The sequence below is a fragment of the Diabrotica undecimpunctata genome, chromosome 3, assembly GCF_040954645.1.
Source record: "Diabrotica undecimpunctata isolate CICGRU chromosome 3, icDiaUnde3, whole genome shotgun sequence".
NCBI lineage: Eukaryota > Metazoa > Arthropoda > Insecta > Coleoptera > Chrysomelidae > Diabrotica > Diabrotica undecimpunctata.
In genome coordinates, this window is record NC_092805.1 from 52,792,130 (window position 1) to 52,814,076 (window position 21,947).

At 32.8% G+C, this 21,947-nt stretch overlaps 1 protein-coding gene across 1 annotated transcript; it reads right to left on the reverse strand.

Moving 5' to 3' along the window:
* Positions 1–752: 752 nt before the first annotated feature.
* LOC140437893 (uncharacterized) lies at positions 753–21,947 on the reverse strand (the record flags this gene model as incomplete). Its single annotated transcript, XM_072527686.1, has 6 exons — positions 753–998; positions 5,805–5,975; positions 6,214–6,426; positions 6,664–6,933; positions 21,393–21,635; positions 21,926–21,947. Coding segments are annotated over 6 exons (930 nt in total), but the record flags the coding sequence as incomplete, so codon positions are not given.

Genomic DNA, 21,947 nt, shown 5'->3' on the forward strand with positions numbered 1-21,947 from the left:
GTGTGATTAGTATTATATTCTTGATGAATCTCTTACCCCCGGGTTTTGTCAATACCTCTGCTTTGGTTTTATGTGGATTTGCTGTGGCCTATGCTTCAGCAGCCATTTTTGCGTCTCCCTTTATCCTCTTTTATTGAGCCCCAGAGAGATGTTTTATGATACCTGGATCAGAGTTTGTTGTTCTTGCATCAGACTATAATATTTGGGGCGGAAACATCATTCCAGTTAGGTTTCTATTTATAAGATCAGAGAAGTTACTCATTTGTGAGTCTCTTTTTGAGAGATCTCTTTTTTCTTTTATCATCTCGTTTCTCGTTCTCTTTTTTTCCACAAGTTGAAACTAAATGACAGGATTTGCTGATTAACCATGGTGGGTGTTAGTGTGACATGTTCAATTGACAAGTCTACAGTAAATACATAGCTGTAGCCCCTCTGCCATATTCTTTGTTGATCCACGGATGCTTTTTTGATTATAGCTTATTCACAACTGTCCGATTTAAACATAGAACGTTCTATCAGCCATGAAGACCCGCTGGAGTCGAGAATATCCCCATGTATCTACGACATACACATACACACACACACACACATATATATATATATATATATATATATATATATATATATATATATATATATATATATATACTTGCATGTGCAGCACAAAGTTTCTATTACTTTTCAAGTATATAGAAATATTTATATAGTTATATTACGATAACTGTTATCAACTAAAAAAAAATACGTCTACATGATATTTTAATAACTTTATTTTTAAATTAGATTGGATGAAAATAACATATTAACAAAATAACTATAAATAACTCAATTTAGTTAGTTATGTATTATATTAATAAGTAAAATAAATTTATATTGTTACAGACAAACATAACATTATTAGTATAAATACCATTCAACAAAATAGTGACTCATACAAATATTCTCCTAATTAGCCCTTAAAAATTGTTGTTCCATTATTCTAAGATTCTAAGCAGCAGCTGAAACATTAATAAATTTCGTTAATAATAAATATTTGAAAAATACGGAACAGAGATTAGAAAAACGATAATCTGTAAGTGGTTATCGAATTATAATATCCACATTATTGAAGACATTAATTACTACAAGATGTTTTTCAACACATGACCAAAAGATGTTAGAAATGTGTAAACAAACAGTTAGACATAGAATTCACATTTTCTTTTAATTTTTAAACTTGCAAATGGACCATGATTAAGATTATGATCTTTCTAATTTAACTGAGTCACTTTGGCGCTTTGTAAATAGTCGTTAACACTAAAACCTAAGCCAGAAGGTTTCATGAATGATGTACAATAAGTTAATTGGTTACAGTAAGATGAAGATAATATGATGAACATTTTTGTTACTTTTATTCTAATATCTTTCAGTTAGGTATATAAGAAATGATTCTTTGGCTACAGATCTGTCCTGCTCACAATAAAAAATGTTATACGTAACATAACACGTTTTTTTAACGGAGACTCCATTATGAATAATAGATTTTTCATATCTCTCTTTCTAATGGTTTTCGCATTACTGAGTATTGCGATTTTCCACCATATGTACAACTGTATTTCTTTATGAGATTCGAAGCATTCTCCTCCAGCACCATGTCTCAATCGCGTCAATGCTTTTTGATCTAAGATCAACAATCTCATTTTGTTGATCTTAGATCATAGTTTTGATAATCGACTTTCTCCTAATATTCGATTCCTTGTATTCGATATACAAACAACAGAGATGAATGGCGAGAATTAGAATTAGAAGAGGCCTATATTCGGCAATCCGAATAGAGAAAAGAGCTTAAAAAAATATTCGAATATCGATAATTCTCCTACTTGATTCGCCTGCATTACTAATGTAGGATCCTAAAGAATTGAACTTACTAACCATTTCAAACTGGTCCAAGGCTCGGGTTGTTTGCAGTGAGATTCAAGATAGTTTTTAATTTATCGATTTTGAGACTTTATCTATTACTTTCGGCTTCCATTCGCTCTTGATTGTGGTACAGATATTGCCATTTCATTTCTCAAGTGTTTTTCTCGTTACAGGTAGGTACATTGCTAACTAAAAGTTTTTCCCCCTCGTAACTTTTGAATGGTTATACTTACAATAGAAAAATTTAAAGGGAGGAAATAAATGGACGTAGGCTTCTTAATTAGTCATAACCTAAGTATTGAATATACCTATTCAATCATTATTCTAAAGCTTTTTTCTAGTGGCATCTTATTGCAATTTACTATTTTTTTTTGGAATAAGCAACAATTTTACTTTTAAACAAAGTTTATTTGACGTTTCGATTTCCATCGTTCTCAAAATATTTTTTTATTTTGTATTTTAAGAACAATTTCCAATGTGGAAATCGAAACGTCAAATTAACTTAGTTTCAAAGCAAAATTGTGGCTTACTTTCAAGAATAAACCACATTAATTTGATGAATACATTAAATAAATACTAAAATTGAAGTTTCGCATTTAACTGTTAAAGTTTCTAACGTGCGCCTCTGGTTATTTGTCAAAAAAGTCGTCTTTCAATTCTCTAGTTATTTTTATTATGCTAAGTTTTTGCAAAAGGTTTTATACCTTGAATATTTAGTTTAATTATTGTTTAACGAGACGTTTAAAAGTTTACATATGCAGACTGGTACGTACTGTAGCTGACAAAGAAGCAGCTGTCCTAATAACAATTGGTGAATGTAAAAACAATTTTCATGCAGCGGAACGTCTTTTTAATGAGAGGTACCCAGATCGCCCTATATTGAAGACATATTTAAGGGAGCTTCTTCAGACGTTTAAAGAAACAGGTAGTGTTTAAGATGCCAAACGATCTGGCCGACCAACAATTAGTTATGACAAAAAAATTGACATAATTGCAGAAATAGTAGTGAATGCTACTTCTTCTACATCCTAAGTTGCATCTACCTGTGGAATCAGTCAAAAGACAGTATATCGGGTGTTGGCTAAAAATAAATTTCATACAAATAAAAAATTGGTCGCCAACTTTTAGATGATGCCCCGACCGAAGACTAGAATTCTGTGAAAATATGTGTAATTATATTAACCAACAGTTATGTTATATAAAAGCAATCCGTTTTAGTGACGAAAGTACTTTTTCCATCAATGGAAATGTTAACACACACAACATAAGGTATTGGAATGACGCAAATCCACCGGTCTTTCTTGAAAAACATACTCAATTTCCAGAAAGAGTAAATGTTTGGGCATGTATTGAGGGAAACCAAATAGTTAACCCTGTCTTTCTCAATGCTAACTTAACCTACGGAGTGTATCTAGAGATGTTAAAAAACACAATTAAACTGTTAATTCTTGATATTTTGAAATATAGTGCAGATGAATTCTGTTCCTTGGAAATTACATTTTAACAAGATGGTGCTCCTGATACTATGGTGCAGTAAGATGTTACCTAGATGAGGAATCTCGTGGTAGATGGCTTGGACGATGAGGTTCGATAGAATGACTAGCTCGGTCACCGGAGCTCACACCAATAAATTTTTTCTGTGGGGGTACTTAAACTGTAAGGTTTACGCTACAGCAGTCGACAGTATTGACATTTTGAAACAAGAGTTTAGTAATAGGTTGCATTACTGTCAGAAAGTAGATGGAGCACATGTTGAACACTTAATATGGTAGACCTCTTTCTTAAATCTCTATTTATTATTTGCGAAACTACAATTTTCTCTACTTTCCGCTCACAGTGGCTCTGTCACCATTATGTACGTCATGTATTATGACTAATTGAGAAGCCTATATCCGTTAATTTCCTCCCTTCAAATTTCACTATTATAAGTATAACCATTCAAAAGATACGAGGCGAGAGAAGATTTTTGGCTATCTCTGTATATTACCCACATAAGTTAAACAGACTTAGACATAGAATACATCCTTGACACACTCACCTACCGACTTTAAAAGGGTTTGACTTAGCAGAACTGACCAATCATCAGGAGCTCCTATGTCGTGTGGAATTTCCCACAAAGCTTTCTAGTTTGCAGTGTCTGGTCATCCAGAAAGCAGATGCTAATAGAAATTTTAAATTCTCAAAATTTTTCAATGAGGTGTCGCTTGTTGAGAATTTGCTTCATTTTGCCCTTACCCTTAAGCTTGCTTGTTCTTGTAGTATTTATCTATCCAGTTAGGTCTGCATGTGACGTTTGATGATTCTCTATATAATTTAACCTGGGTGTGAAATTATTGAGATGGTTCGGTATTTACTACATTTTTGTTATTGCACCCTTCTTATGAATTGGACTAAGTAGCGCAGTACACCAATCACTGGGCCTTTTGCTGACCCATGGCTCACTCATGTTTTGTAAAAGCTCAGCTGTAATGTCATTGAAACCGAGTGATTTATTTCTTTTATTTTTTACTTTTTATGTTTTAGTATTTCTCATGCTTCTAGAAAGAAAGCTTGTTCGACTTCCTCTTCTTCTTATTGTGCTTTTAAAGTTTAGCGATCCAAAAGCCAATTAAATCTTTAAAAACTGCTGCACGAAAGATTTCTGCGAAAGAGCAGTCAAGGTCTTTCAACCGCGAGTTTTAAAGTCTTCCTACTGATATCTTGCCCTGTACTTTACTTTCTAATATGATTCGGAGTAATTCATCTTTCAACTATTCACCCCTCAACACATGACTTAAGTATTGTATTTTCCTCGCTTCGATTATACTTAGTAATTCTTCTTGTTTACCTATGCGCCGAAATACCTCATAATTGGTAACTTTTTGTACCCATAAAATTCTCAGCATTCTTCTGTATATATACATCTCAAAGGCATCTATTCTTTTTTTTTTGTTTCACAGTTTATTGTCCAACTTTCACAGCTGTACCGCAAGGCAGAGCAAACGTAACATCTGATTATTCGGATTATAAGCTCTAGACTAAGATCTGATTTTGTAAAAAATGTTTTCATGTTCATGAATGTTTTCCATGACCTTTTAAACAACTGATTTATCACATAAATAATACCATTTCCTGAAGAAAATAATTTATCAACCAAGTATTCTTTAAGTTTTGGAAACATTCAGTAAACGCTGGAAGGCGAATGAAAAAATATGGTACCTATACGCTTAACCGATTTAAAGCGTGCTTGAGCTATTGCAGCTATTATAATGGCTTTTGTTTCTTCTTTAAGTGCCATCTCCTAATCGAAGGTTGGATATCATCATCATTATCTTTACTCTGTATAACGCTGCTCTAAAGAGTAATATTAAACTGCATCTAAACCAGTCCCTTAAATTTTTCAACCATACCATTCTCCTACTTCCTATACTCCCTCCTCCTCTTGAAGGATTGTTCTAGCTAATCGTAAACCTTTGATTGATTGGATTGTTTTGCTTCATAATAAGCATATAAATATGGCTTCTTCTTACAGGAGATCTACCAAAATTTAGGCCTTAAAATCCCAATATAGAATTAGCATGACTTTGAAAGGTTGTATATTTCATTTTTAGGCCTTCACTAGTCTCGATGTGTTCACTTATTACAGTGATGTGACACTCATCTTGAATATAACTTTTGCATGTTCAATTTAGCAATAATTATATGATATACATTGCAATGTGAATAAAATGATTTTAGAGTAACAAAATTATTACGTTCAACATGGTGATAATATCTCATACCTATGTTTAAGCTGGTAGATAAAGATGGTTGAATGGTCACGAACATTCAACCAACGTTAGACACATATGATGAATAATGTGATGATCGATAAACAGAACGATGAAATGACGACACGTAACACAAATCCTCATCGGAATCTTCACCTTCTATAATGGGAGGTGAAGAAATAGCTGGCGCTGGTTCCGTTGGTACTGACTCGACGTCAGGTTCAGCGGGAGTTTCGGCAGGAGTTTCAGCGGGAGCAGCTTCGGCTGGTGCGGCTTCAGACGCAGGTGCTGCTTCAGCTGCTGGGGCCTCTGCAGGAGGGGCGGCTCCTAAAAGTAAAACAAGTTTTTCACAATAGAAAAATGTCAAAAGTTTAATTCAACTTTCAGTACATGATACTTAGCAGATTTTTTTATGGTGGAGTGTAATAAGTAATATATTTTAGAAAATATAATGACAATAAATTATTATAGTTAATTGAAATTTTACACTTTCCATAGTAACTAACGATACGTTACTGACATAATAACCAGGTTAAATTGTTATAAATATAGAATGGTATAATACCTTCTGCTGGCGCGCTCTCAGCTGGTGCCGCTTCCGCTGCTGGTGCTGCCCCTTCCTCTGCTGGTGCTGCTCCTTCTGCTGGAGGAGCTCCTTCTGCTGGTGGTGCACCTTCGGCAGGGGGCGCCCCTTCTGCCGGAGCTCCTTCCGCTGGCGGTACTCCCTCTCGAGGTGGTGACGCTTTAGCTTCCAGAGCGGCAGCTTCGGCAGCATGTCCTTAATATAAGGATTAGTATTATAATATGTAATTGTCTGATATTGTTTTACTTGCCAATTAAAAACACTAAATGATTTAGATACAAAATGTTGTTAAAAATATTATGATGTACATGATTATATATTGAAGATGTCGATTAAAAAGTTGTTAAAATATGTATGATATACATTTACAACGTGTGAATGGAAATAAACACGATGATTACGTACAATGATGACGAGGACTTAGTATCTTACCATTCTTCTTTAATTTCTCTAACAAATCTTCAAAACTTAGATGTGCGTGCTCAGTTTCAGTAGCCGCAGCTGTTAAATCAACAACTTTATATTTAAGAGAGTCTTTGACGTACATTATAACGCCATCTCCACTGCCCCTACGATTTTCAACTAGTGAATAATTTGGTATAGCTACTGCTTCTTTGTCTTCTGTCGGTGCTAATATCGTTTCGGGTAATGTTATAATGTCGTAGTTTTCATTAAGAACTAACTTTTTGAATGTTTCAAATCCTGCGAAACCAAAACTGTGTAAACTTAAGCTCGATTAGAAAAACATATACTGTAACGTAACTACAAGAAAAAAAAAAACGGTTTTAATACATTTATGATGTATTACGAATTATCATATAATGCGAAACATACATAGGAGTACACATAAAGCTCTCAAGTCATATAATGTATGAAGAGCAATAAAAGTACAGTATCTAACAGCATCTCTGCAGAAATATTTTAATTTAAGAAATATAGTAACCATACATACTTATAGTGGATAGGAAATTTCACATACACCTGTTATGGTTATCAAAATAATTGACAATAATTTGTTTGCTGTGTATAAATATCTATAAGTCGAAAAACTTTTTTCAACATCAACAGAAGTTGCTAGTGCATTTTTAAACTTGTTAATATTGGAAGACAATATTTCAAGATCACAGATCACTTAGATGAACTTTCGCAACTTTTTCCAAAATAGAAAATCGTGAATTTTTGTTTAAAACATATTTTAATTTATTTTTTACAGATATGGCTACGTTCCCTTTAACCATAAAATTCCTTGACACGATTAATCAAATCAACTTTTTCATAAAAATTCAAATTTTATTTTTTTAAGTTTTTTTGAGTACTTAACAAGAAATTTAAAATTCTACTTTGTTATGCTAGATTCCGACGTAAATAGTGCCCCATCTCGCGATAAGAGGTAAAGGGGCTAATGTGGTATTACCCAGACGTTATTTGTACAATTGAACTCGTATTTATCAAATCATTAAAATGTGGGAAATTTGTCTTATTTCTTCCGTGACAAGATTATGCCATTGAGCTAAACATGTTACATGAATTAAATTACTATTCTTGTAGAATATCTTTAAGTTTTGTGCTGCTTTTACCATTGTCGCTTAATATTATTAAGACGTGATCGCATGGTATACTTTTTGGCAGAAAAAAACGGGAAAGCTCATCTTGAACAAAACGTGTCATGGTCAAATGTCAAATTAATGGTTATCTCCAATTGCTTTGACTCAATAAGGTAAAATCTTATCAATAATTATATATATATATATATATATATATATATATATATATATATATATATATATATATATATATATATATATCTTCTTCTTCTTAGAGTGCCCTCTCCTCAATGGAGGTTGGCTACTACAATTTCAAACTCTTCTCTATCTTCAGCTGTTCTTATTAGCTGTTCAAAATTTAGCCCTGTCTATTGTCGGATGTTTCTGAGCCACGATAGTCTTTTCCTTCCTAGGCCTCTCTTTCCCTCGATTTTTCCTTGCACTATAAGTTGGGCATATTGGTACTTATTATTTCTCAGTATTTGGCCTAGGTATGATGTTTTTCTAACTTTTACTGTGTTAAAAAGTTCTCTTTCCTTGCCTATTATCTTTATAAGTTTTTTACGTCAGCATACCACGCTTCTAGCTCTTCTATGGGTTTATCGGCCATAGGGGCATAAGTTTGAATGATGTTAATATTTACTGGCTTTCCGGATAGTTGAATAAGAAGACATCGGTCCGAAAATGGCACAAAGTTTGTGACGGCATTGTTATATTTGTCTTCTAAAATTACTCCAACCCAGTTACGATGAACCGGATCATTATTACCCGAGTAATAGAAAGTTTTGTTCATGGTTTTAACTTTACCTAAACGTTTTTTCGTGGCATGCATTTGCTAGTTTTCCTGTTTCGAACAGACTTCTAACGTTCCATGTTGCAATCTTAAAGTTTGTATTTAAAATATTTAGGCTATTCCTCCTGGGGATTCTTCGCACCCCTTGATCATCTAAGATCTGCCGGGGACTAGGCGCCATTTCTGTTTGTGCTTTCATTGTAGTTTTTCATTTCATTTTCATTTTCATTTCATTTCATTTTTTTGTATATATATATATATATATATATATATATATATATATATATATATATATATATATAATGGAACAGATAAATTCAAGTATTTAGGAACCATAATATCGAACCAGGGAACAACAGAAGAAGATATAAACAACAGACTGAGACAAACAAGAAACTGTATAAGACAACTAACTCAGTGTTGTGGGATAAGAACATTACGATAAAGACAAAAAAGAGAATATATAATACCCTGACAAGAAGTATCCTGACATATGGGTCCGAAAACTGGACAATAAACAAAAGAAATAGAGGTAGAATAAGAGCAGTAGAAATGGAGTTCCTGAGGAGAAGCTGTAGACTTACAAAAAGAGACAGAATTGAAAACGCAGAGATTAAGCGGAGAATGGGAGTGCAATCAGAGATAATCGACTATATAGAGGAGAAGAGACTATCTTGGTACGGCCACGTCAGAAGAGCGGACAGAGGACGCTGGATAAACAAAATCACAGAATGGAGCCCGATTGGAAGAAGAAAGAGAGGAAGACCCCGAAGGTCATTCAGAGATGAAATCGACGAGGCTATGGAGAAAAGAACCCTGCGAGATGGAGACTGGAATGACAGGGAAAATTGGAGAAAACGGTTAAGTGAAGGAAGACAGTGAAAACTGTGGAAATCCTTAGTAGTAGTAGTTATATATATATATATATATATATATATATATATATATATATATATATATATATATATATATATATATATATTAAGGATCACTCAGAAGAGTGGTGGGTTTTTTCGGTCAAAAGGTGGAGAAAAAAGACAAAGTTGATGGCTACTTCATCTATTTATTAAAGACGTTTCGCTTTCTTAATCAGAAAGCATCATCAGTTCATCTAAAAAGAACAATATGAAAAAACCACACAAGCATGGAAAAGTTGTTACATATGTTACCTTAAAAAGATATGTAGCAGTCAGTGATAACAAAGTTGTAAAGACACTTAAGTAAATGGACATTATACGATTATGATGTATAAACAATAAATTGAATTAGATAAGTTAACAATTAGTTCAAACTAAGCACAGCAAAAATGTGTTTTTTGTTATATAAATGTATAAGTTAAAAAAAAACATTAAAAAAGAGAGTGAAGAACTAAGAAAAATCAAAGAAGCACTTCCAACAATATAGCAATAGTTATGTTTTGATTTTTACTTTAGGTAGCATTATTGTATTAATTAATATTGAAATTGAATAATTTAATGTATAATGAAATTACCACTCCTGGCTTCTTGAATGCTGCCGGTAAAATGGAGTTCAATTAAGACAACCACGCTATCAACGTAAAAAGACAGTCAAAACCTGGAGGTCAATAATTATGACAGAACAGCAAGGTGAAATACCAACCCTAATGACATATGTAACAACTTTTCCATGCTTGTGTGGTTTTTTTATATTGTTCTTTTTAGATGAACTGATGATGCTTTCTGATTAAGAAAGCGAAACGTCTTCAATAAATAGATGAAGTAGCCATCAACTTTGTCTTTTTTCTCCACCTTTTGACCGAAAAAACCCACCACTCTTCTGAGTGATCCTTAATTTATATTGGATTGACGGTCGTACTCCTTTTCTCGATGCTATATATATATATATATATATATATATATATATATATATATATATATATATATATATATATATATATATATATATATATATATATATAATAATTACTGTCAACTATAAAGTAAATCTAGATATCGGCAATAATTTGTCGAATTTTTCTTATGGTCTCCTCGTAGCAAATCTCGATAAATTTTTTCTTAAGGTACCTTCTCTTATCGGGAATGTTAAATTTATAATACTTCTGCAAAAATAAGGTAAAAGGGACATTGTTCAGTTTTGAAATTGGAATTCCCAAAGATAATAAGACATCGCAAAGTTCCTGGCCAAAAAGTGGCTGCTTGGTTTTTTGAATTTCTTAGCACTGCGTCATTGTAAATTACTCTTTTGAATTGGACCCTCTCCCACTGGGAGACCCTGGACTAGTTTTCTCACACTTTTTAAGGTGAGATAGTATGCTGATCGATTAAAAATTTTTTATCACAAGAAATTTGAAACAAAAAGCCAAATCTTATTTACACGTTTTTTTACAGAAACATGTATTGACAATGACTAGCTCCTCCATCTAACTTCAATTCAGGATATGACTGAATCCAAACATGTAGTTTGGACATCGCGCTATAAAAAAATTAACGAAGTCGCGGGTTAAGTACTAAAATTACACTATAAATGCCTTTTTTTAAATTTGTCTCAATACACATAGTTACACTTTTCATACAGCTACTTATTCCTTAAAGCTTCTCACTAAAACTTTCACACGTTTTGGATTTCGGAAAATGCCGCCCCACTAAAAGTGTTTATGTATGTTCATTTTGCTTGTATATTGGCGCTGTTAATTGTTTACCAGTTTACCTAAAACATTTATTACAATAGGAGATACGCCCAAAATGATTTAAAGAAACAGAGGTTTTATTACTCGGGCAATTTTACTGAACAGTTTTGAGAAAAGGTCGACACATTCAGAACATATTAGAATTATATATATTTTTTATAACAATATGCAGATATGTGCAATTTCTTGTAAAAATATGAAATTTATGCAAAATATGCCAGATATGCAAAAAATGCATTTTGCGTATATTCTGGTCACTATAATCCAGATATGAAGCCTATTCAAGAAAAGCTGACTATAATTGTATTTAAAAGTACGTTTATTTAACGGTTGAAAACGCTTTCCGAAGTTTAAAACATAAAATAATTGTATTTTCTATTAAAATTAATACAGTCTTCGCCTGTAGCACTTGTGGATGGATTAAGTAGTTCACTGTGTCACTGCCGGTTATATGTCCGCTTTAAGGAGGAGGGTTGGGCAAAGGGCCAATCACCCATTCCCGTAAAGAATCATGTGACTACGAGACCTATATTCAAGTCTTGGATGGGAAGTCTTATCATCGTGTCATTATTATAACTAGAGAAAGAAGAATAAATTTTAAGGAATGACAACGGAGGTAGATAAAATACGCAGAAGAGAAGCCAGCAAAAAAGGATTCAAACCAAGAACAAACAAACCCGACTCTTGAAGAGGTAAAAAAAGCAATACAAGCAAAATGAATCAACAAGGCTTCCCTACGATCTATTTAACAGAGAATTTAACAGGTAACGAACATCTAGCAATACAGATGCACAAGATGTAAAATAAAGAGAAAACTCTCAGCGATTAGAAAACGGGGATCTTTTGCCAAATCTAAAAAAGGCAAACTTAAATGTGAAACTTACCGCGGTATAACTCTCTTGTGTATGCATTCTCAATATGTATATATATACAATTATTATGGAATGACAAACCGGATTTAGCAACGAAGAACATTTAGGCATTAAATATTATGTTTATATGGAGTTTAGCCACAATTAATTGTCAGTAGTAATATCCCTAGGACATTGATAACAGACGACATAATTTCATGACAATCGAAAGCTCGTTCCTTGGTAACAGCACGAAGCCGAAGGCTGAGTGCTGTTACCAAGCAACGAGCTTGAGAAATTTGTGATGAAATTATGAGGCATTCATCAATGTCCGAGAGATATTCGGCGGATAATTTTTCGAAAAAAAAATCATAACTCAACATAACGACACATTTATTTATTAAAAGTACAGTTAGTGAAAGTACAATTATTAAAATTTAAGTTAACATTAGAATTTTTTCTTTGATTAGCGCATTTATACTTTGAACATTCTCATTGCCGAAACGTGACATTTTGAAATTTATTTGTATGAAGTTGTCAAACTCGATCGTGTTGTCATAGGGATTGAAAATTGCACTGAATGCAATTATCAGTCTAATGTTGACATGATTGGGTGAAATTGTTCCACATGACACAAAATGACGAAATTTGAATGGTTGTTAGAACAGTCGAAAAATTATCATGAAAATTATATTTTTGGAAAATGTATAACCATAGACACATAATACAAGATAGAATGGTCGTTGCAATACCAGCCTATTCTCCCAGTGGAACAGAGAAAACTGAAGTAAAGCAGTTCCTGCATCTCTTTCTCATTTGCCAGGTTCATCGACCACGTGACCTAAATGACCAATAAGAAGGTCACGTGGTTGATAAACCCGGCCCATTAGACAGAGATGCAGGAACTACTTTGCGCCAGTTTTCCCTGTCGCACTAGGGGAACGCGACTGTATTGCAGCAGTCATGTCTTGCATCTTGATGTCTATGTGTAAAACCAACAAGATTGTTTGTAGGTTATGTTTTTTAAAATTGACTGTTGACTCCGTTGGCCTCGATCTTGTAGGAAATAGCCTTTTTTGGTTGACAAAAATCTGAGGGTGGTGTTTTTATTCTCGGAATATTAAATTTTGACTATTTTGTGTGTTTGATTATTTTATTTTTTTTGTAGGTATGAAGTGTGTTTAACGTAGATTATATGTTTGTGTATTGTATTGTATTGTATTGTATGTGCATAATATGTATTGTATACAATTGTAATGATGTCTGCGACTACCTTTAATTTACAATTGTTGGTATATTCCTATTGTTGACTTTTTCTTTAGTATGGCAACCAAAGCCTGTTACATTCTGCTGATTGGCTTGCTACACATTTTTCTTTACTAACTTGGATGAGAGCTGCTTCCTTGACATTTCTCTTTTTCATATCTGTTTCTTTCATGATTATTGACGCTTTTTTCCATTGTACTGTGAGGTCGTTATCTAAAATATGTTGGAATATCTGAGATTTGTCGAAATATATGTTATTGATGCTCATTTATCCTGACACTTAGTGATCTTGCGGTTTCTTTTACATAAAAATTGTTGAATTTACAGGGCATTTTATAGATACAGTTCTCCGATCCTTATTGTGTGTTATTGGGTTTGGTTTTGTAAAATTTAGATATCAGTGTATTTATTGTTTTAAATGTTGTTGTGATGTTGTACTTATTACCTATCCTTTTTAATTTTTCAGAAGCCCTTTACAAATGGTATTGTTTGAATCCCTTCTTGTAGGTGTTTCAAGTAATGTGTGCAGATTAAAGTGCACAAGAACTAAAGATATTTTGCAACTATTTGAAAGAACTGAAGAAACTAAAAGATAGATTTAAAGAAAAATATAAAATCTATAACTATTCATAGAAAAAATTCACCTAATCAAAAAAATGTTAACAGAATGATTGTGTTTTTAGAAATATTTATAACAAGTTGGAGTATAATACACAATTATTTAATACATAGTTTGGTTTTAAAAGTGAATTTAATATCCTAAAGCCTTGTCTACGTTCAATTATTATTATTAAGTACTTTATAGATATAAAAAAGAGGCTTCTAGTTGTATCAATTACGAAAAATATTTTAAACTATTAAAAAAAGTTCTGACACATCATATTTTTAGACAAAGTATGTATATTTGCAAATTAAACAACAATTATAGTGAAAGATAAGAAAAAGAGAAATACTAATCAACAAAGATAAAAGCTCAGATATAAGAAAATGCTGTATCTTTTATAATGTGTTATTAAATATCTATTCCTGCTATTAAAATACAGTACTTATTTAAGGAAAAAATATAAAAGAAAATAACACTAACAAAGGATCTTAACCCTGTATTGCCCCTTGTAACTCTCAAGTTACATACTGAATAAAAGTCATAAAATATTTTCTAAACCTTATATTTCCGTAAACGTCCGTTGTTTCCGTAAGGTTACAGACAGCTGTCTACCACAAAGCATTCCAATCATACACAAGGTCATATTTTATGCATAGATTCTAGCAATTGTAGTGTGTTGTCGTTAGTAGTGTTACAGCGTTATAGTAGGTGACTTTGATCACAATTTCAAGTATTTTCTGTACTAGCTGACGACTTAAAAAAAATAAAACTAAAAGTAAGTACAATCTGATTCTTATTGTAGCAAATATATGCTCTGATAATAAAATATTAGGTATTTTGTGAGTAAAAAATGTTGTGTAACTTTAAAGTTACAATGGTCCATAATGTATAACATATTTTTTTTTTGCAGGTCGTAACAGAAATGGAACCTATCTGTGTAAAATCATTTTATGGCAAGAAAGGACTAAATAATGTTCAAATAAGAGACATTGGTGGATATGACTCTGAAGATTCCATTCTAGAATCCGACAGTGACGATGATGAAGTGGTACATATTTCAGAAAATGTTTGTTCGGAAGAAGTGTGCCTGGAAGATATGGAAGACAATAATGAGAACCAGGAAGATGATAATGAAAAGGAGGATGACAATGACATCGAAAATGACGTGCTCAATCATCAGAATATCACATGGAAACGAATTACTAGTCGTTCTGCACAGCCAATTCAACCTTGGAAAGGTAGTTTACCGCCAGAACCTGAAAACCCGTATACTCCAATCAAGTATTTTAGAACGATGATAGATGACAATATTTTGGACAATATCGTTTATCAAACAAATCTGTATTCTACCCAAAAGAACACCGAAATGTGGAAAAGAACGAAATTGAACAGTTTTTCGGTGTATGTTTGTTCATGTCAGTGTATGGTTTACCCTCAACTAGAATGTACTGGAAAGCATCTACTCGAATTTCAGTTGTTGCAGAAACTATGAGTCGGAATCGCTGGGAACAAATAAAAAACAATATCCACTTCAATGACAATAGTCAGATAATTCCCGGAGATAAGTTATACAAAATCAAACCGCTTTTAGAACCAGTTATAGAAAATTTTCGGAAAATTCCAATGACAGAAAAACTATCAGTGGATGAACAAGTTATTCCTTTCAAAGGAAAACATAGTCTAAAAATGTATATAAAAAACAAACCAAAAAAGTGGGGCTATAAAGCGTTTCTCCTATGCGATACCAACGGAATTGTATATAATTTTGAACTATATACTGGTAAAGAAGAGCATCCAGAATCTTTACCAAATGTTGGAGTCAGCGGAAATGTGGTTCTTCGATTAGCCACAATAATTTCAAGAAATGCTTACCATAAGATATATTTTGATAACTGGTTTACAAGTATGCAATTGCAAATTGAACTGGACAAGTTGGGTATTCCTTCTGTAGGTACGGTGCGTCCTAACAGATTAAAAGGATGTAATTTCTCTACCGACAAAGATATGAAAAAGAAAGGAAGGGGGAGTTTTGAAGAACTTGTCTACAAGAAAGAAGGAATAACCCTTAGAGCAGTCAAATGGTACGACAACAAGCCGGTGCATTTACTGAGTTCGTTTGTAGGCACGTATCCTACAAGTCAAGTTCAAAGATGGGACAAAGCAAAGAAAGAAACCATTCTTGTGGAATGTCCTAACATTGTAACATTTTACAATAAATGTATGGGCGGAGTGGACTTAATGGACTCGTTGATGGCTTTATATAGAACTAGGATTCGTTCTAAAAAGTGGTACCTCCGCATTGTGTTCCATATATTTGATTTAGCAGTTGTGAACGCTTGGTTACTTTATAAAAGAGACACTCAGTTACTTGGTATAAGAAAGACCGATGAACTAAGTCTTTTAGATTTCAAAGCATCTATTGCCGCTTGTCTTTGTCAAGAGGGTAAAGAGAGACTCAAGAAGAGGGGAAGGCCCAGTCTATCTATAATAGAACAAGAAATCGAGCAGAAAAGGAAAGGAGGACCTATCGCTTCTCTACCGGAGAAAAACATACGGAAAGACGGAATAGGCCATTGGCCTAAATTTTCAGAAAAGCGCGGACGTTGCAAGAAACCGGGATGCCTAGGCGTACCAAAAGTATTGTGTGAAAAATGTAATGTAAATTTGTGCTTTACGCCTAATTCTAATTGCTTTGTGGACTTTCATAAAAATTAACTTTTTTTCCCATTGTAACTTGAGAGTCACAAACCCTTATGAAACAAAGGAAATAAAGAATTAAAAAAAAATCTTCAAAAATGTTTTAATTTGATCCTATCCTGGAAGTATGTAACAGAAGAAATTTTTTTTTGAAGTTAAAAAAAAATTGGGCAGTACAGGGTTAATCTACATATACAATCTAAAAATATTCAATAAAGATAATCAACATTATGACTAGAATTAACAATAAAAGAAATTCACGAAGTTGAGAAAAGAGGTTCAAAAGATTCAAAATTATAAATATCTAGAAACAGATGTTTGAATACAATACATATATAAAAAACAACTAGATCATTTTTAAAACTAAACAAATTTTTCTCTGCATAAAACTTCCTAATCAACCACAAATTCACATGTTAAAGGTTTTTTTATATTCAGTCGATTTACGGAATAAACCAATTACAAGGGATGTAGCAAACTAAACCATTGAGACCAAGTAAGTCGACTATCAAAAATCAGTTTTGAAAAAAATGACCTACTAAAAACTTGTTGGATAAACATTTTCGCAGAATTTTTACGCAGATTATGTAACCTCTTTTGAGAACGATTTCCGAAGGGGAAATCGAAACGTCAAACATTATTTAAAAATGTAATTTTCATTACGATGAATTGCGGCTTGATCCCATATACACACATGTCCAAAAGTTTGGAATACGTACAAATAATATATCTACGCCCATAGTGGTTTTAAAACCGTTGTTGATATTCATTCTAGAGCGTTTTTAAATGAACATGATAAAAAATTTGAATCGTTTTTGTATGACATTCAACTGATTAGCGTATTTACACATTATTTCAGTCTTTGTTTAAATTTTAATTGAGCCGTTTAAAAATGTATAGAAACGTGATATCTCATTTTGACAGATTAGAGTAATTGCTTTGTTACAACAGGGCTGTAGTCAAAGTTGCATCGCGAATATTGTTGATGTTACTCAGAGTGCTGTATCGAAAATTAAAAAAAATTCCAAAATACAAATGACGTCAAGGATCGTCCCAAAAGTGGTAGAAGTTGATGTACAACAGCAGCACAAGACTGACAAATAACATTGATAGCTCATAGAAATCGTCTGGAATCTACAAGTGGCATATCCAGACTACCAACACAAAATAGTTAGATTGCAATTGCCAAAAATTGGCTTGGTATCTGATTTGGGAAAAACACTGATTTGGAGGGCCCCAGGACGACAAGCCCGACTAAAAACAGCCTAACCACGTGTCCCATTTGAAGGTGGCAGTATTATGGTTTGGGGTGGTATTATGAGTGGTACACGGACGCCACTGCTGGTTCTGGAGAGAAGAGTCACTAGTTCTGTGTACATCGAGGAAGCTTTAAATCCTGTCGTACGTCTATTCCGAAGGGCAGTAGGGGATGAATTTGTGTTTATGCATGACAACGCACCTCCTCATAGAACAGCAGCAGTACAAAATTTTCCGGAAGAAGAAGGAATATGTACAATATAGTGGCCCTTGAATTCCTCCGACATAAACGTTATTGAACATGCTTGAGACATTCTCAAAACACGCATCAAGAAGCGAAACAATCCCTCTATTACAATTCGAGAACTAAAAGATGCTGCTCGTGTGAAGAATGGGAGAGAATTCCGCAAGCCCAGCTCGACCACTTAATCGTCAGCATGCCAAATCGCCCACAGGCATGCATACAGGCCACAGGAGGAAATACTAAATTATTAGTTTTGTTAAAAATTATTTTTTTCTATACTAATTTATTTTTAAATTTAAGTTGTACATTTTAAGTTTTTCACTCCAAGAGAATAAATAATTTTTTTGCATATCGTTTATCTGGTTTTGAGATTTATTTAGTATTGTTGAGAATTAAAACAAAATAATGTTTAACTATAGTATATTTGAAGAATAAGCTGGAGTAAATTCTCAGAAAAAAAAACTAAATTGTTAAGCATATTTTAGTACGTGTGCTTTTCTTACAACGTCAATATTTTAGCTTATTTTACGTTGGGTTTGACTATTTAGATAGAAATTTTTTCATGTCACATGGACTATCGTAAAATTTAAATACCTGCTATTGTTAGAACTGTGTAGGCTAGGGTTTTTTCAGCTGGTCATAGACGTACTTTAAGGGTATTACATTATTTGTTTCGGTTTGTTAGATATTTAAACCATTTTCAAAGCATATTATATTTATATAAATCTGTTTATTTTAGTAACGTTATTTATGGTTATTTTTGTCGTTATGATAATGACCCATTAAATAAAAAGAAAAAAAGAAACTCTTAAAATACATAGATATTTAGTTAATGGTCTTTTGATAGTTTAGATAGAAAAAGTCGATTAGCGAAAGATGGTTTCTGATAAATGTGAACGCTATCTTAAATAGTATAAATTTCGATTTTGTTTGGAAAACCAATGATTAATAAAATGGTTAATGGTCTTTAAAGAGTCATTCATTAATATCAGAAAATTTTTGTTTAGTCGATTATAAGCGAGTGAAGAGATCTGACACAGTTGTTTTTTGCAAGAGTGAATAGTGAGTTTATAGAATATGGAATTAACGTGTGATTATACACCAGTTAAAAAATTAAAGTTGAATCATTTATCTTATCCTTAACGTCTACAATTATTTTACACAATCCTTCCAATACTGTTGATAGTATAGTTGAAATTTCGTCTAAAGTAATGGGATATTCAAAATCAACTGTATATAACATTTTAAAAGAGGAAAAATCAGCTGGCATAACGCCACCCAAACCGAGACCAGGAAGACCAAAGTTGTCGAAAGTGAATGTGGATGAATTTTTCAAAAATGCAATTCATAGAATGGTCCACTCATTTTTTTTTTAACAAACAAATACCAACTTTAGATAAAGTTTTACAAGCCATTACCGACGATCCCGATTTACCCACAATAAGTAGAGACAAACTTTGGAAAGTTTTTCATGAGTTAAACTTTAAGTATAACAAAGTGGGCAGACAGTCAATGCTTATCGATTCCGAAGAAATTGTGTGTTGGAGACGAGACTACCTCAGAAAAATAAAAAAAAATGAGGACAGAAAATAAGAACATTTATTATTTAGATGAAACGTGGGTTAATGAAGGGCATACTGTAGGGAGAGTTTGGAAAGACAAAACTACAAAAACATGTCGACAAGCATTTCTGGAAGGATATTCACCTGGTATCAAGGAACCAACAGGTAAAGGTCGACGATGAATAATTGTTACCCATATAGGTAGTATGAATGGATTTCTTAAGGAGGGTTTACTTTTGTTTGAATCAAAAAAGACCTGTGATTATCACGAAGAGATGAACGGAGACGTGTTTGAAGAATATTTAGAACAGCTGATTGAATTCATACCTAAAAATTCAGTTATTGTGATGGACAATGCAAGTTACCACTCTAGATTAGTTGAACGTTTACCAACTACTCAATGGAGGAAAGATGAAATTGCAATGTGGTTAACTTCTAAGAATTTAATCTTTGACAATACAATGACAAAAGCAGAATTATTAGAGCTTGCTAAAATTAATAAACAAAATTATAAAAAATATGTCATTGAGGAAATAGCCAAAAAACGAGGAATCGAAATACTTCGCCTACCACCGTATCATTGCGAGCTAAATCCGATTGAATTAGTATGGGCCAAAGTTAAAAGTAACGTTGCTCGAAATAATACAACTTTTAAATTGTCATGTTACTATTCTTTTTCATAAATCAATATCCGAAGTAACGACTGAACATTGGCAAAAATGTATTAATCACGTTATGGATATTGAGAAAAATATGTGGGAGCTTGATCATATAATAGATAGCAGTATGGAACCTATAATAATTCATCCTGGATCGGATAACACTTCGTCTGAAAGAGAATATGAGGAAGCTTAATTTTACATTTGAACCAATTGCCGACAACTTCATTGTTTATTTTTTATTTATTCTATATTGCTAATATAATTTTCATTCTTATCTCTAATATTATTAGTATTAGGAATATTATTATTTATTAATAGGAATATATAAAAACTTACAGTTTTTGTGTATGTATTTTACGTTTCAGTATAATTTATTGTGTTTTATTATTTTATATTAACTGATAATAGAATTTTTATTCTTTTTATGTATATCTTTTTATTTTAAAGCAGTATTGGATTGGATTAATTACTTTGTTCTAAATATCCAAATAAATTTAACGCAAACTTTTCTTTTAAGATTACGTTTTAGTTAGAAGATGTGCACGCCTATGTATTTCGAGGTGCGAAGATTAGTATTCTGAGAATTTACTCCAGCTTATTCTTCAAATATACTATATTCAGAAGATTTTATATATAAAAATCAATAAAAAGATGAAGTATTCCAATATTCAAAACTTTTGGACATATGTGTAAATATAATATTTAAAATTTACCAGTGTGGAAGAATCATTAATAATGACAACAAAGATAGATTGTGACATTAAATTTCCAAAAAAAAACTGCTGTATCTAGGTTATTGAAACAGAAGTTCAAAGTAAAGACTTCTGCGTCAGCATAGCATAGCATAGTCCTATGCTAAGCATAGGACGAATCATCGCTGCTTGGGTTGGCATCATGCCTACATTCAGTAAGTAAAAAAGTAGAGTAAAAGCTACTACTATTCGAAAGATAACCGCACCATTAACAGGTTGTACGTTAAAAACTTCATACCTTCTCCCAAAATATTCACTTACCTGTTTCTGGTGGTGGTTCTGGCGTTTTTTCTTTTTCTGGTTCTGCTGGAGGTTCACCTTCGGCAGGTGCTCCTTCTGCTGGAGGTTGTCCCTCTGGAGCTGCTCCTTCTGTAGGTTGACCACCTTCTGCAGGTTGACCCTCCGTTGGCTGACCTTCGGCAGGTGCAGCGCCTTCAGCCGGCGCTTCACCTTGGGCAGGTGCTGGTGCAGCCTCGCCTTCTGCTGGAGGAGCTGCCGGTGGTGCTAACAATAAAAAGTCTATTTTAAGACTTCAAAATATCAAAGATTTAACCGATATTACAAACCACCGAAATATTTACGTGCAAAATTTTAGAGTTACTATTAACATTAAAAAAATATTTTTTTAAAATATGATTTTTTATTTTAAAAGTTAGAGATTATCGAGCTTTGTTTTTTCTGTTAGTATTTAGTTTAATTCTTTAATGACACAAGTTATTACCACGACAAGTTAACAAAACTTCTTCAAAAATGACGGTTACAAAAATCAACATTTATATTTGCAGTTGCCTTACCTTCTTCTTCACCTTCCTGAAA